The sequence below is a fragment of the Triticum urartu genome, chromosome 7 (genome assembly GCF_003073215.2).
Source record: "Triticum urartu cultivar G1812 chromosome 7, Tu2.1, whole genome shotgun sequence".
NCBI classification, from domain to species: Eukaryota; Viridiplantae; Streptophyta; class Magnoliopsida; order Poales; family Poaceae; genus Triticum; species Triticum urartu.
Genome location: NC_053028.1, coordinates 185,426,966 through 185,442,632, shown reverse-complemented (window position 1 = coordinate 185,442,632; position 15,667 = coordinate 185,426,966). Strand labels below are relative to the sequence as shown.

The window sequence follows — 15,667 nt, the reverse complement described above, 5'->3', positions numbered from 1 at the left end:
TCCAAACATAGGCTTCCAATATATCAATCTTTACGTCTCGACCATTTCGAGACTCCTCGTCATGTCCGTGATCACATCCGGGACTCCGAACAACCTTCGGTACATCAAAATGCATAAACTCATAATATAACTGTCATCGTAACCTTAAGCGTGCGGACCCTACGGGTTCGAGAACAATGTAGAAATGACCGAGACACGTCTCCGGTCAATAACCAATAGCGGGACCTGGATGCCCATATTGGCTCCTACATATTCTACGAAGATCTTTATCGGTCAGACCGCATAACAACATACGTTGTTTCCTTTGTCATCGGTATGTTACTTGCCCGAGATTCGATCGTCGGTATCCAATACCTAGTTCAATCTCGTTACCGGCAAGTCTCTTTACTCGTTCTGTAATACATCATCTCGCAACTAACTCATTAGTTGCAATGCTTGCAAGGCTTATGTGATGTGCATTACCGAGAGGGCCTAGAGAAACCTCTCCGACAATCGGAGTGACAAATCCTAATCTCGAAATACGCCAACCCAACATCTACCTTTGGAGACACCTGTAATGCTCCTTTATAATCACCCAGTTACGTTGTGACGTTTGGTAGCACCCAAAGTGTTCCTCCGGCAAACGGGAGTTGCATAATCTCATAGTTATAGGAACATGTATAAGTCATGAAGAAAGCAATAGCAACATACTAAACGATCGGGTGCTAAGCTAATGGAATGGGTCATGTCAATCAGATCATTCAACTAATGATGTGACCTCGTTAATCAAATAACAACTCATTGTTCATGGTTAGGAAACATAACCATCTTTGATTAACGAGCTAGTCAAGTAGAGGCATACTAGTGACACTTTGTTTGTCTATGTATTCACACATGTATTATGTTTCCGGTTAATACAATTCTAGCATGAATAATAAACATTTATCATGATTATAAAGAAATAAATAATAACTTTATTATTGCCTCTAGGGCATATTTCCTTCACTATCGCTCCCATGCACCGCTGCATGGAGCCACTTCCTGGCAGTCATCCCCGACAGAGGGGCTCCACCCCCGCCGTGTCCGAAGCAGCTGCTCCAAGGTCCTTGCGTCGAAGACCGGACGTACCTCCTGTTGAGACAGCCACCCCCGTGATGCTGTTGGAACGCTGCCAGGAGGAACAGACACATGAGGAGGATCTTGCGCCGCCATGCACTAGTGCCCCTCCAGGCAGCCGCGCCACAACCACCAGACGCCCCGTCGTCCCCTTCACCGGCGGCGCATGGGCTTTCCTCGCGGCCGCCTCTGGGGACGACGAGGGAAGAGGGGAGGGAGAAGGGGATGGCAGCGAGGGACTAGTGTTTGCTCCCCCAGAGTCGCGCATACAGTTAGGGGGTTGCTTAGTTTTTAGGCTGTTCGTCGCCTTTTCTTCGGCGATGGCGATGGCAGCGCTGAATAAAATTTCTTCAGATCCTACTCTGATGACGCGATTGGTCATATGGTTTGGGATGGATTTGGAATCCGGTATGTTCAAGCAAGGATGGTGTGACGGCGGCGACATCCTCGTGGTGGACCTGTGTCCTCGAGCTCCGCCATTGCGACGACGTTTGCTCCAGCACCGGCGCGAAGCTTGGGAGGTAGTTTATGAGCGGTTGCAAATGGTATGCATCAGCGGCATCTGAAAGATGGTGATCGTGTGCTGGGTTCGTGATACGTGGATGGCAGGGATGGTTTCCTCCTCCGACGTCTTACTCATATGGGGGTGCTAGATCTGAAGTTCGATAGCGTGTCTGGGGTGTTGTCCCGGTCTGATTCATTCAACAGTAATGGTTTCGCCTTTGGTGAGTCATCTTTAAGGTTCGCAAAGTAGCATATCAGTGATGAAGCCGTGTCGAGCTTGGATATGAAGGTGATCCGTCATTTTTTCCTTCTGTGGCTTCTATGGTGGTGCCAGAGGCAGGTGACGGACGTTGAAATCAAGTTCCAAGGTTTTTTTGGTCTTGTTTGTAATTTTACTTCTTGGCCGTTGTTTCTTTGTGCAAAGGATAGTGTTCTACTCCCTTCGTTTCTTTTTAGTCTGCATATTAGATTTGGTCAAAGTCAAACTTTATAAAGTTTGACTAATTTTGTAGGAAAAAATATCAACATCTACAATACTAAATCTATATGATATGAAAATTAATTTCATGATGCATCTAACAATATTGATTTCATATTGTGAATTTGATATTTTTTCTATAAACTTAGTCAAAGTTCAAAAAGTTTGACTTTGATCAAATCTTATATGCAGACAAAAAGAAACGGTCTTGTATTATACTCTCTATTTCAGAATATAAGGTGTATTGGTTTTCATGCAAGTCAACCATTTTAAAGTTTGACCAATGTTATAGAATAAAATAACAACATCTGCAATACCTAGTAGATAAAATATGTAACTACTTTTCCTAATGGATCAAATAATCTAAATTTCGTATTGTGGATATTGATATATTTTTCTAAAAACTTGATCGAACATGTACTCGTTTGACTTTTAAATATACAAATACATCTTATATAAAGGAATGAAGGGAGTAATTCTTATGATATAAATGAGATACATATTACCATAAAAAACGTATACTAAAAAAAAACAGACATAGGGAGCCCATATCAAAATGAAACAAACCTCGCTTGGTTACCCAACGGCGAAGGCACATTCACTCGCTCTCAGCTTTCACCATTTCTACCCCGAACCCGCAGACAAAATAAAAAGAAACAGGGCAATCTGAGCCCAGCAGGCACAGCCATCCATCGTGTTCACGCGTTGCGTGATCCGTGTACCAACGTCTAATAAAACAACTAATGCACATCGCAGCAGGTAGAGAGTTCTGCAAAAAATATGTTTGCACAGCACAACATCATCAGACCATGTCAACGTCCACAGACGTCCCATTCGATGAACCCTTCGTATCTCCGACATCTCTGCTCTGAAGTTCCTCGGAGGCGATGTCAGCCTTAACCTTGCACTCCACCTTCCGCGACCCGTCGATGGTGCCCGCGTCGATCGCCTCCAGGTACAGTGCCCTGGCCAGGCTCATGAACCGTCTCCTGAAGCTCGGTATCCGGGACATATTGGCCACGATCCCTTGCAACCTGTTGATTGATGAATATGTTACTGATTCTGTAGCTGTTTCAAATTTATATTTGGGAGTTGACTGTGGCAAAGTTGGAAGGGTGTATAGAAAAAGACACCTTCTGATGATCGCCTGTAGCTGAGCTCTCTTCACGCCGTCGCTTGACGGGAAACCGCAGTCCTCCCAATCCGACGGTTTTTCGTTCGCGTTCGTCATGATGAGCTTCTGCAAGCACAGCTCCTCGTCTTCGGTGAGCTCCAGTTTCTTCATCTGCTCCTTCAGAACCAGCAGCGGTCCAAGCATCCAGTCGAACACCTTGTCCTTTGGCCAATTGAAGTTGGTCACCTCAACGTCATCAGCTGCAACCAACAAGGAAATGGTAACCATGAACCATGAAGTTTTAAATTGCTTAATGTTATGCTAAGGCTGCCGGGGGATCATGCATACATATGAGCAAACCATGCGTGTCGTGTTTCGCGGATCGTATCAGACAGTGAAGGATGCACCAGGCAGGTAGTTTTATGCTCAGCTTCTTTCCCTTTCCTTTGGTTATAAATTCCTCTATATCTTCAGAACTTATCAGTCCCTCGCTCAGCAATATCCTCCCATTTATCTCGCAAGATCGGAAGAGCCAATCCCATATCTGTGCAAGTTCAGTCGTCGAGAGAATGGTTAATCTTAGCTGTTAGAGCAGAGATATAATCGTATAGATCATTGAAGACGACGAAATGTTCATGTACTTGAATGGGTCTTAGTCGTTGGATAGTTTCCATGAATGTCTTTGACCGGTGTAGAACCCTCCTATGCTTACGCTGGCCTTGATGTTGCTTCTCTGCAGATGCAGCTGTAACGTTGTGCTCATCTTTGTCGCGGCCGGTCTCATACTTCGCAGAACCCGCTTTCCGGTACTTGGGCCTGTCTATTGGAACTAGTTTACTGCCAAGTAAAATAATTGCTATGCATGATCTTCTAAAAATATTGCTATGCATAGAAAAAGGTCATGCAAATAAGTACTAACAGACTTCTAGCATATGAAGCCATAATCGCAGTAAAAATAACTGCTAAATCACACCTTGGCAAACAAGAACCTTCTCTCAAATAAAGAAGATCATTTGTGTATTCATCATACAATGCTACTGCAGAGATCATGTATGATAGCCCCATTTGAAATGAAGCCTCCTGCACACGATTACAGACATGTATAAGTAGTGGTTCAAGTGAGTCGAAAGAGACTCACCATTATTTTCTATTGGAAGAAACAATAAACGACCTGATAAGCAACCAATCCAGCATGGAGGCCAAAGAAGAAGCTGCTAAGGAATGATGCAATCACTCCTGCAACGACAGCAAGCGGCCACAATATAATGGCCAAACCAGCGAAAGGGACACAAACAGTCTCTAGAAAAGGCCCTTCCCTCCCAACTAGATCCTCGCAGAGTCTTTGCCATCCTTTCAACAACATGCAGGGGCTTTTCCACAATGCCACCCCAGTAATCATCAATACATCCAGAGGAACGGCAACCAGCGCAACGAGGAAGCTCCGCGGTAGATAAGACAACCTTCAATCGTAGAAACAAGCATAATGTATTAGTACTAGAGGTTGTTTCAAGGTGAGTGCATAATTAGGGTCTGATTCTCCATTTTGACGACATGAATATGTAACATGTTATATACTTGATGTCAATAGGTGCTTCGTCATCCCCCATTTTCTCGGAAAGCTCGTCCATGAAGGAGAAGTATGAGTGGAAGCAGAAGTCGGTAACATCACGCACCACCATACAAGCTCCCCTTATTGTGCTAGCAGTACCATCCTGTGACATAGCATTACTCCGTTAATTGGACGCATTATTTTGATTTGTAGTACCCCCTCAGACTCCAAAAAGAAGGCACACACACTTTTCAAAATTCAAAATTTGGCCATGAATTTAACCAATAAAATGTGGGTTTGTGCTACAAAAATTATACCATCAAATTTGTGTCCACTGGTATAACGTTGATGGTCAAAATTAAATCTCGAAAAACGTGTGTCCTCTTTTTGGAGTCGGGGGAGTACATCCAGAAAACTTAACCAAATACGCACTCCAAGTTTCAGCAGCATGTACGTACCAAAAAGCAATGAGAGAGCTTGTCCGCGACGCCCTCGCCAACAGCCTCAAAAGTCGCCATGAGGGGAGTGAAAACTCCATAACCGATACCAACCAGAAGGCTCCCTACAATGCCAAGCACCGGCAATAGGAGCAATGGCAGTGGCAGGAATACCACGGCAAGGATCTTCAGAACCGGCCCAATTCGCTTCGTGCTGCAAACCAGAGTTTGCAGAATAGTTTGGTCACATACGACCAACACAACGTTTCACTCAAAATTTATCCAGAAAATTTTAACTCGTTTAGGAATTTAAATTTGTTTAGGCGTGCAGGCATTAAAGAGAAAAATGTGTGTGTGTGTGGGGGGGGGGGGGGGGGGGGGTGGCATGATGAAAAAAACTGAAGATGTAGTGGCAAAGTGTGGCATAGCAGCATGTAACGGTTTTCTCTAGAAAACATAGACCGCCTGGGTGCCCATATGCGATGAACAATACAAAACGGTTTCAGCCTAATCCAGGCCATTAATTCCTGAACCGAGCACATCGGGTTGTGGCACGTGTATAAAATGCCCGGTCTGGACCAAGCGCTGCAGCCACACACCAAAACAGCGCAGCGAGGCCTGGGGCCGGAAGGGGAAGGGATAGTGTGGGAGCAAGGTATGTGCTACTCATGTGTTCATCCTCTTCTTCTCCTCCTAAGATTTAGTTTCCTCAAGTGCTCATCGATTTCCCTTCCCCTTCAATGCTTGTACAGGACATCCGTGGAGATGGGCCGTGGGCGATCAAAGGCGTACTCGCCAGTACCTGCTCGCAATGGAGCTCCTTCTTCCATGAAGAGGACACCAGTTGTGAACACGGCGTTACTTCAACTCCATCATGCTGCACTTGCGGGGTACTGGAATCCTCTTTGTCATCAAAGGTGCGTTTGTTGGTACCGGCATGGAGGATCTGTTCAAGTTAAAAGTGCTAGGGAACAACAACCGCATTTTCTGCATGGTTCCCATTTTTAGGATAGATCCAAGAACCATGATGATGGACATGGGGGGTGCCCTATAGCTTTGGCTACTTTCCTAGAATTGCGGCTGTTGGTTGGATCTATCCTAATGAGAGCCATGGGGAAAATGCGGTTGTTGTTCCTAACACTTTTAACTTGCACAGATCCTCCTTGCCGATACAAGCGAGCACACCTTTGATGAGAGGATTCCAGCACCTCGCAAGGGATTGCAGCATGATGGAGTTGAGCGCCGTGCTCACAATCGGTGTCCTCTTCGTGGCCGCGGTCGACTAAGAAGGAGCTCCATTGGGAACAGGTACTGATGAGCCCGTCTCCACGGATATCCTGTACAAGCATTGAAGGGGAAGGACAAAAACGATGAGCACTTAAGGAGACATAAATCTTAGGAGGGCAGAGGAGGATGAAGACACACTCGAAGCACATGCGCCACACCCCCACCCATGTGCTCCAGGAACTAATGGCCTGGATTAATTAGGCGGTCCACGTTGTCTAGAGAAAAACGAAACGTTGCATGCTGCTACACCACAGCTTGCCACTGCATCATCTTCAGGCCCAGATTGTAAAAAAATATGGGTACAAGATTCTAGGAAAAGCTGGATGAAGGGTCGATTCTCAAGACTCTGGGAGAATCGGCCAAAAGAACTGGGCCTCAGTTTATTTCACTACCTTACACATGGTTCATCATGATGCAGGGAGGTAACCGAACTGCAAAAAATAAAAACCCGAATGAAAAATGTGGGGAAAGTAAGTCGGCATACGCTAGCACGCAGCAGTAGGTCCAGACGAAGTGTGCAGGCCACAGGCCGACGATGACGGCTGAATCGCCGAGGAAAACGATGGCCGCGGCGACCGGGCCGATCAGAAGAGCTGCAAAAAGGCAACACGCACACTTTCTCAGCCATCATCAAGCTGGGTACCATGAACACAAAATACTCCATGCTTTGGGCAGCAATAGCGGTCTCCGGCATTGGAGTCGAGGGAGAGGCGGGGATGGCAGGTTACCTTTGGCGGAGCCGAGCAGCAGGAGGAGGACGAAGAATGGCAGGAATGATGCGAGGCTCCAGAGCTTGGCGAGGAAGCCCACCGGGACGTTCATGGATCAGCGGCGGCCAACCTGTTGCTTCCTCCTGCCCTGAGCCTGACGAGAACGAAACAGAGAGCTTGAAACCCAGACAAAGGGAAGGAGAAGGAAAAGGAAGACGCCGGAGGGTCCCTGTCGGCAGGTGAGAGTCCCGAGCGGCGTGCTGTAGAGCTGCCGTGGCGCGACACGTGCTGCTCTGCATGGGGCGCTCTCCAGCGCACGCACAATATTTTACTCGAAGGGCCATGGCGACCACACCTGTTTCCCTGCAGCAGATCTCAAGAGTTTCAACGCACAACGGAAAATTCCTACGACTTGTGCCACTTTGGAGCCACACGCATCAACAAGATTGTCTTCCTTTGTCTCTTCTTGGTCCATGTTGTGAAGATAGAAATGAAGATAGGTCAAAGTCAAACAATACACGTCCAATTCTGGGGTTTCAGAACTGCGGAAATTTGAAAATAGACATTACACTTCAATTCAAGCGCCTTTGCGTTGGGTAAGTTGGCCGGCCACAAAACGTCAGGAAATAGGGACAGCAGACAGGCACCCCATCAATTATTTCCCCACAAAAAAATAACAGGTATAGCATGTGACGGGGGAAGAGCCTGTAGTAAAGCTTAAGCTAGCGTGCATTTTTTTAGTCTAAAAATGCCAACAACAAATTCTGGGGTTTCGTTCTTTCGACAAACGCTGGCGGCCCAGATGGTGGCTGGAAACCGGTACACAGGTCAAGCAGCGCTCCATGTTCAGATGGCCTCGGCTTCGTCGCCGCCCTCGACAGATTAGAGCTATCTATCTTACGTGAATGATCATCTTATTCAAGAGATCCTTGTGCTCCGGAAAATATTCCAGCAACTCAGCTTTGGTCACCCACGCGTGGTCTTCGCACCTCCTGATGTCCAAATGCGTGGTGCCGATCACTTGCGACTTGAAGAAGAACCGCTGCTAGATGCATATAACAGGATTAAGAGACCATCGGGTGACACTGCGTCAAAACTAATATGTCGATTGCTTGACAAAATGCAAACAAGTCTTCTTTTAAGTCCTATGCGTATTCTAGTACTAGAAGAAAAAAAATGGTGAACCAAGAAATACCTTGAATGGTGAAACACTGGAATCCTCTTTTTGTTCAGTTACCATGTGAGCCATTGGAGCGTTGCCAACAAAATATGTATTGTCAAGTCCGCCGAGAACAGATTTTAGGGCTGACTCGGCACACTGAAATCAAACACACAAAATATGAATGAACATGGTACTATGAAACTACAATTTTAAACTACCAGAAACCTGTCAAATAATATAAGCAAATAAACTGGAAGTGAACTACAGCACGGATCATCTAATAAAAATTTGAAGCCTTTTTCCGGAAGTGCATACCAAACGCAAAGAGTCTTCATTTTCGTACACTTTTTCTGGGAAATGCCAAACAGGTTTGCCATCAGGAGCCCCAAAAGTTTTGCCATACAGGAGAAGATATAGCTTATTATCCAGAGCTCGTTGTAGTGACCTACAGAAAACATTGGATAGCATAAGTTTACAGTGTTATACTCACAGAGCAGCATTATCATGAAAGTTAGTTCACAATATCAAAAAGAGTTTCAGGACATGATGAGTGTTTTGCAGGTAACACACAGTATCAAATAAGATGCTGCTGTATGAGGTATATCTACCATCTTCGGGCTAGGAATGAGTAGAACACCAAAGAGTTGTCCAGGAATACTAAAGATAAAATTATGACGAGCGTGCATATCTTTGTAACTGCTGGTGATATGGACAGGATAGTATCGGTTTGCACAGCAGAAAGAACAGCAATGGGTGGAGTTGAGCCCATTGAAAGGTCACAGTTTGCTGACATCTTAGACATAAGTACTCTGATTCCAGTCTGAACATGTGGCCCAAGTTCCACTTCAATCAAGGAGAGATATTAGTGATACTCTACACACTCTTAACTGCATGGGTGTGGAGGCCTGAGCTTGTGTGGACACACAACAGTCTCATATCCCACATATTCACCTATGTAACAAATACATACGCGTAATCCTCAATGCATGAATGCATATATCAGATTAATGGGGAAAATGTGTGTTGTGTTCAGCTTTGGCTTTCATGGGATCAGAGTAGATTCCAGCTTTCCTGTTTTCTCAACTATGGGCAAAGGCCGACTATACCACTCCCACTCCATCACCAGCTTTTCTTAGTTACGCTTGGTAAACATGCTTCAAGCCTCATGCCAAAGACACTTGCCCATCTTACCCAAATCCAAATGGCAACAATATGACCAAATAATCCTTTCTTGGCTACCTTGGTCTCCGTTGAGATCTCGGATATAATACGAATATTGATGTGTCTGTCAAAGCAATTAAGGAGAACTACTCTCACAGCAACAAGGATGAGTTACATTGGCACACTCACATCCAAGGACACATTGCCACAAGTAAAATGGTGCTAGCCAAGCAGCCGGCATTGCCAACCTTCATCAAGGTGCTTTACTCAAGGAACATGTCACATGAAAGTGAGTACAACTCGATGAAGCTTGGGAAGGCCGACAGCCTGTGGCATTGGCAGAAACAAAATCTGGGGGTCACCCCTGAAACTTCCAGCCTTCTAAGAAGGGAAGACTAGCTAAGTGTGTAGGAAGAATTGTCAGACTAATCACCGAGTTATTCATAAGCATATATAGTGATGGTGAACAGTGCATCAAAGCTGATTTGGCCTGACAATGCTGTATCACCATGATTTACTATCCCATACTCCTACTGACATATATTAAAGGCCAACAAACCAAAGCACACTTTACATAATAAGAAAAGGAGAGGGGAGGGGGGGGGGGGTGAAATCCCAAAGCTTTAGGCCTAGGCTATAGAGGAAACAATAGCAACAATCCTCTAGGCCAGGTTTAACCCGATGTGCCAGCAGAGAAAACACCTCTTTGAATCTGGACACCCAAGAAGGATAGGATGGTGGCACTCTTTAAAAAAAGCTTATTTTTCCTGTCTTTTAATATGCCTTCATCCCATCATAGGTGTAGAACTGTAGACACACCTAGATTGACCAGGACATTTGGCTAAAATCAAAGGGAATCTGGTACACAGGTGTATCTAAGCCTATGATGATCAAAGTACTTGTAATATTCAGAACAATTCACAGTAGTAGTCCATATAAATGTAAAGATACATGCAAAAAATTGTACAAACTGACTTGTACAGTGCTGTAAAAAGGAAAAAAGTTTTCAATGTAGCAGCAATTTTTGTCTACTTTGTACAAAACAATGTACAGGTCAATTTGCATAGCTTTTGCATGTACTCTTACATATACATCTACTAATGCCTGTGAAGTGTTTGAATATTTTCTGAATAGCACAAGTACCTTAATCCATCATAGGCGTAGATACAGCTAGGTTGACCAGGACATTTAGCTACAATGAAGTGGTGGGTTATATACTAAACTTACAAGTGAAGCTCACCTAGATCTATCCTAATTCACAAAGGTTATGGAGGTGAGTCACAGCGTGCATGTGACGCAGACAACCCATGAACAGTGCATGGCCATGTTCATACACTACATACTCACATGCGTGTTGGATGACTTGGCTTGCTGCACTTCCCTCCATGTCATGCATTAGGATAGGTCTACGTGCTACCTTCACTTGTGTGTCTAGGCACGGACATGTTCATACGTAGCATGTATCACAGGCATGCTAGGTGACATGGCTTGCTGCACTCCCCTTCACAATTGTCATGCATTAGAATAGGTTTAGTTGTTAGCTTCATTTGTAAGTTTTGTATACCCCTGTACTTGTACATATATATAGTTAATACAATAGTGATTCGCGTTGCAGATCTTCCACACTCCCTATCTTATCACTCAGCCTCAAGATTTATAGTGTACCTCTTATTGCTGTCTTGAAAAATATAATGTTATGCACATTTTCTTGGCTAATGGACTAATGGCTATCATATCAAGCTTTACATTACGTGAAAGATATAGGCAGAGATCGAGCCAAGTGGCCAACAAAGGACGATGCAATTATTATACTTTTGCCATTTAATATATTGGCGAAGGGCGGGCCTGGCGCAGTGGTACAGCATCTCCACTTGTGACCTGGAGGTCCTGGATTCGAACCAGCCTTCTTACAGAATTATCATGCAAGGGTAAGGCTGTCTAGAAATTCCCTTCCCCAGACCCCACATTGTATGAGAGCTTTCAGCACTGGGCACGCCCAATTGATATTGGCAAAAGTGCAAAAGTGCCTAGGACATTATCCCTGGGAGCATATTTGCAGCGCAACTAAGAAAACTAGCACCAGTAAAATTAGTTGGAAGCTCAGAGATCACAGGAGATGGGTACATGTTTTTTGATGCTAGCAACATTGATAGCATAAATAGAATGGGATGGGGAGAGAAAGAAGGGTGGTGAAGAGAATGACAATTAAGCTGAAATCAGCTCTGATAACATGCAAGTCAAAATGAATGTCCATTCATGCAACTGAGGAGAGTAAGAGATCATAACCGGGCACGCGTTATTTGTGTTACTTTAGGAGTTACAGATACATGAATGCGCATTCATGCAACTGAGGAGAGTAAGAAATGGAGAGAAATAGGGTCATGTGGATGTATTTGTACCCCAGGAAAGTACATGCAATGGTAGCCGATACAGGGTCACATAGGCTCAAGCATCCATGCAGGTAAGGCGTGGAACACTATCAGTAGCCAAAAAAGAAAATGATGATAAGAGAATATCACTAACATGATACTGTAGTTTCGGCCTTTAGAACAAATAGTTCATTAGGCTTAAGGTGAGAAACAAAAGAAATAAGCAAAGAGAACCTGGTAAGGGTATAGAAGGTGCAGAGAATGAGAATCTGGAGCTACAACCTTAGAATACAGTGCATGCTCGAAGGGCAAAACAGACTAAGCATTAATGATATGTACTAAATCACATACATATCTATGATTAGAAACGTTCAGTACAGTGTGCAATATAGCACATGCTTGCATAACAAGAATGTAACTGACATTGACAATAACCACAAGAAAGTTGCACCCAAGCAAGCTAAGTTATGAAATGAAGTGACAGGAATGGAAGTTGGAAACTTACTTCCTGTCATTTGCTTTGTCGGCTTCTGTGATTCTTGGAGCAGGCACATAGTCTATCTGATAATCACCCTTGCCCCTGCACACATAAACAATTTCATGTACTACATAATGGCAACTGAAAAGAAAAGAATTGAATCAAAGCCTGTCTGCACATATTCCACTGCCGCATTGAAGTTGTTGTATATTCACAAAAGCCTATTGTGTTTGTGTCATGCATAATCTATGTTATGGAGCAGATAACTTTGACAGTAGGTACAATTTCTGATCATGGGGATTCTGCCAAAATCATGCTTCATTAGCAAGGAATGGGACCCAAATCCTTTACTGTTGCTACTTTTAAGAACCATCACAGATCTATGTGAACAGCCAGAGTGTTCCATTTGTGTGCAAAGTTCCATTTCATGGCTCTAACTTGACCATTGGCAGGCTGCTAACTGATTCAAGGCATATAATCCTAGGTTAACACGTGGGATTCTATCTACTTCATCCGCCCCATTGTAATTGACGCTCAAACGGATGTATCCAGACGTATTTCAGTGCTAGATACATCCGTTTGAGCGTCAATTAATATGAGACAGAGGGAGTGTTTTTTTGCCAGTTTTGGGTCAAGCATTGTTAACTCATTAAGAAATCACAACTATTGGCATTGCTTGTACAAACTACTCCACTTATCAACTTCCAATTGCTCCCCATGTTCACCTTGTAGTTGTAAATACTAATTGTAAAAGACGCATAACCCGTGTTGTTCCTTTTGCACACGAAACAAGAATAATTATTCCCCTCTCCTTGAAATTTCCAATGATACAAGACTCTCGTACCAGGATACACAAATCGTAAACTGTCCACAGCCACAGGCACATCAAATAAAATATGCTACTCATACCCAATAATGCATTTAACCCATTATATCTACACTTCAAATCCATAAGCGAGAAATGGCCGACGCAACAATAAACACGCACAAAGAAATCGCAAAGCGCAAGGGCGAAATGTCACCTCGCGTCCGCCTTGCCTAGGACATCGTCGGGGTACTGCCGCCTGTACTGTTGCCTCCACCGGAACCTAGCAAGGGGAAAAAACCAAATCCCGCACGGAGGACGACATCAGCCCAACGAGAAAACAGCAGACGCTGCAAAACTAGAGGAGGGACTGGCGGATCTGGAGTACGAGAATTCTTGGAAGGCGTAGACGACGGGGTGGATCTTGGGGATGACGACGGGTAGGCGCTCGAACACCACCGACGCCACGATCTTCCCGTCGGCCCCTTCCTTCGCGGCCGCCGCTGGGGCCGAGGAGGAGCTGAAGCCTCGCGGCCACCGGAGCGACCTGAGGTGGAGGCTCGCCGGCGATCGCGGCAGCATCGTGTGGGATGGGAGGTGGGGGCGTTGGGGTCGGGGTTCGGGTCGCGCCGCAAGAAGGGGTGGGAGGAAGGAGCCAGTGAAGAACCCTGCTTAAACCCGGCTCGTGGGCCGGCCTTGGGCTCTCCTCCACGGGCCGCATCATTTCGCATTTGATTTGGTACACGCCTGATTAATTCCATCCAAGGGGCACAACTCTTCAAATCCGCTATAGTGAAGCTATATTATTACACTGAATTTTTTTTTGCGGGATATATTATTACACTGATTTTATTTAGCGATACATCACTCAGAATGTTAGAGTATGGTTTTTTTCTTTGACATGGCTAGAGCATATGCTATTGGCGGCGTTATTTAAATCAGTACTAAATCCTCTTCCCTAAAAATAAATTTAAATTTCGGACCCCAAGATTAAAAAAATCCCCTATAAACTGTCTAAGTATTCATGATGTATATTGAAAGATTAAATTACTTTAAAAAAATAGTTGGCATATAGACATTGTAAGCATATTGCCACATCCTCCTTTTCTTCTGTATGTGGCATGGGGGTCTCTAGTAGTAGTGTTTATCCTTGCCTCCAACTAGAAAATGTCATCAACAACAACAAACATGAAAAGAAAGAGAAATGATCACTCAAATAAGCCCATTAGATGAGAGTGGATTAAATAAATAATTGTACACTGTATTTACTAGATTTTTTAGGGATGGTATTTACTAGATTTTTTTAGGGATTTCGTATGAAAGTATATTCATTTTCTAGGATTTAGGTATTTAGGGCACTTCAAATTGTCGCAAAAAAAAGTGTTGTACTAAAATATAGTGTACTCCATTTTGTTCCTTCTTTTTTACCCACCATTGCTACAGTGAATTCAGAAAGTTGGATGTTAATGATGCTATGCTTGCTAACTATGATTATATTTCAGTGCTCTATCTTAGTTGTTTGTCTATTGAAGCTTATTTTAGCCTCCTTAAATAGCAAACCTATTCAACATTTGTCATTGTGGAAAATGTTAGGTTCATCGAGTTTATTTTTTGGGTCTACTTTGACTTTGTTACTCACCACACGTTGGATCCAAGCATGACTATGACTCGGCATCATTGTTGTCTTTACATGATTATCTAAACCACGACTTTAGGGTAATGGATAAAGATCGTTATTTCTATCCAAGACATATATTTCTACTGATAGATCTGGTGAAATGGATAATTTTTATATATTTCAATCTTGTAAGATCATTATTTGTTTCATTACATTCTCACTATTTATTATCTCTTAGCACCTATTGTGTGGATATAATTTTCATTGTTATATATACGGGGTGCATCCATTTATTTGCACATCTTTTTTACAAACATTTTCTATTTGAAAATGACTAAATATCCCGTGTATAAGCACCTAAAATTTCTTAATATTTCTCATTTCCTTTATGTTTTCTAAGTGGTCCATGGTTTCCGATTCGTGAAACTGTAGTTAGTTTGATCAACCTGCAACCTGGTGTTGTTTTGAGTGAGGTAAAAACCACATAATAACCAAGGTTGATGAGTAATTTTATTAGAATTGATTGCTTCGGTTTTGATGTTTGATTAAATTGTTATGCATATCGTTCATTTTTTGAAGCATGTATATGGGCATCTGGTACACTTTTGTTACCGTTCAAATATGCAAATCACTTGTACTTTGCATTGAGTCATTCATATGGTTTTTTGTTTTACCATTTGATCTCTCTCCTTGAATATGAGGGCGAGCCATGTGAGTTGTCAAAAGGTGTTACCTATTCCAGTATAATCATGATCATGATGCTACTTAAGCTGATTAGTTAAACCTTTTGTGTATTTCGAGTTTAGTGCATGCGGTTTTTCATTTCATTGTGGGTCAAACTGACAGAGTAATCGGTGGATAACTCGGACAACATCCTGAGAGGTTGGAACGGGCGACTTG

The 15,667-nt window shown here is 43.6% G+C and overlaps 2 protein-coding genes across 3 annotated transcripts; both read right to left on the bottom strand.

Moving 5' to 3' along the window:
* Window positions 1–2,523: 2,523 nt before the first annotated feature.
* On the bottom strand, window positions 2,524–7,577 carry LOC125521169 (uncharacterized membrane protein At3g27390). The gene is made up of 10 exons (XM_048686215.1): window positions 7,193–7,577; window positions 6,949–7,057; window positions 5,199–5,391; window positions 4,767–4,903; window positions 4,363–4,651; window positions 4,165–4,271; window positions 3,833–4,007; window positions 3,540–3,735; window positions 3,211–3,451; window positions 2,524–3,111 (listed from the first exon to the last, which is right to left on the bottom strand). Exons 1-10 carry the CDS (start codon window positions 7,284–7,286, stop codon window positions 2,880–2,882), a joined length of 1,773 nt encoding a protein of 590 aa, XP_048542172.1. The 5' UTR covers window positions 7,287–7,577; the 3' UTR covers window positions 2,524–2,879.
* Window positions 7,578–7,793: 216 nt separating this feature from the next.
* On the bottom strand, window positions 7,794–13,800 carry LOC125521170 (39S ribosomal protein L46, mitochondrial). 2 transcript variants are annotated; one of them, XM_048686216.1, is made up of 6 exons: window positions 13,538–13,800; window positions 13,367–13,432; window positions 12,372–12,446; window positions 8,652–8,781; window positions 8,370–8,492; window positions 7,794–8,219 (listed from the first exon to the last, which is right to left on the bottom strand). In XM_048686216.1, exons 1-6 carry the CDS (start codon window positions 13,729–13,731, stop codon window positions 8,067–8,069), a joined length of 741 nt encoding a protein of 246 aa, XP_048542173.1. In that variant the 5' UTR covers window positions 13,732–13,800; the 3' UTR covers window positions 7,794–8,066. The 2 variants fall into 2 exon arrangements, with proteins under 2 accessions (XP_048542173.1, XP_048542174.1); XM_048686217.1 differs by having other exon boundaries at window positions 7,794–8,216; window positions 13,538–13,798.
* Between the last annotated feature and the right edge of the window lie 1,867 nt (window positions 13,801–15,667).

Excerpts from the sequence above, each read along its gene's own strand:
- LOC125521169 (XM_048686215.1), bottom strand. The coding sequence starts at position 7,286 with ATGAACGTCCCGGTGGGCTTCCTCGCCAAGCTCTGGAGCCTCGCATCA. Across the intron at positions 5,392-6,948 it reads ACCTACTGCTGCGTGCTAGC|CACGAAGCGAATTGGGCCGG; the intron begins GTATGCCGACTT and ends TCTGGTTTGCAG. Across the intron at positions 4,904-5,198 it reads AGCTCTCTCATTGCTTTTTG|GATGGTACTGCTAGCACAAT; the intron begins GTACGTACATGC and ends GCTATGTCACAG.
- LOC125521170 (XM_048686216.1), bottom strand. The coding sequence starts at position 13,731 with ATGCTGCCGCGATCGCCGGCGAGCCTCCACCTCAGGTCGCTCCGGTGG. Across the intron at positions 8,493-8,651 it reads ATGAAGACTCTTTGCGTTTG|TGTGCCGAGTCAGCCCTAAA; the intron begins GTATGCACTTCC and ends GTTTGATTTCAG. Across the intron at positions 8,220-8,369 it reads CCAGTGTTTCACCATTCAAG|CAGCGGTTCTTCTTCAAGTC; the intron begins GTATTTCTTGGT and ends ATATGCATCTAG.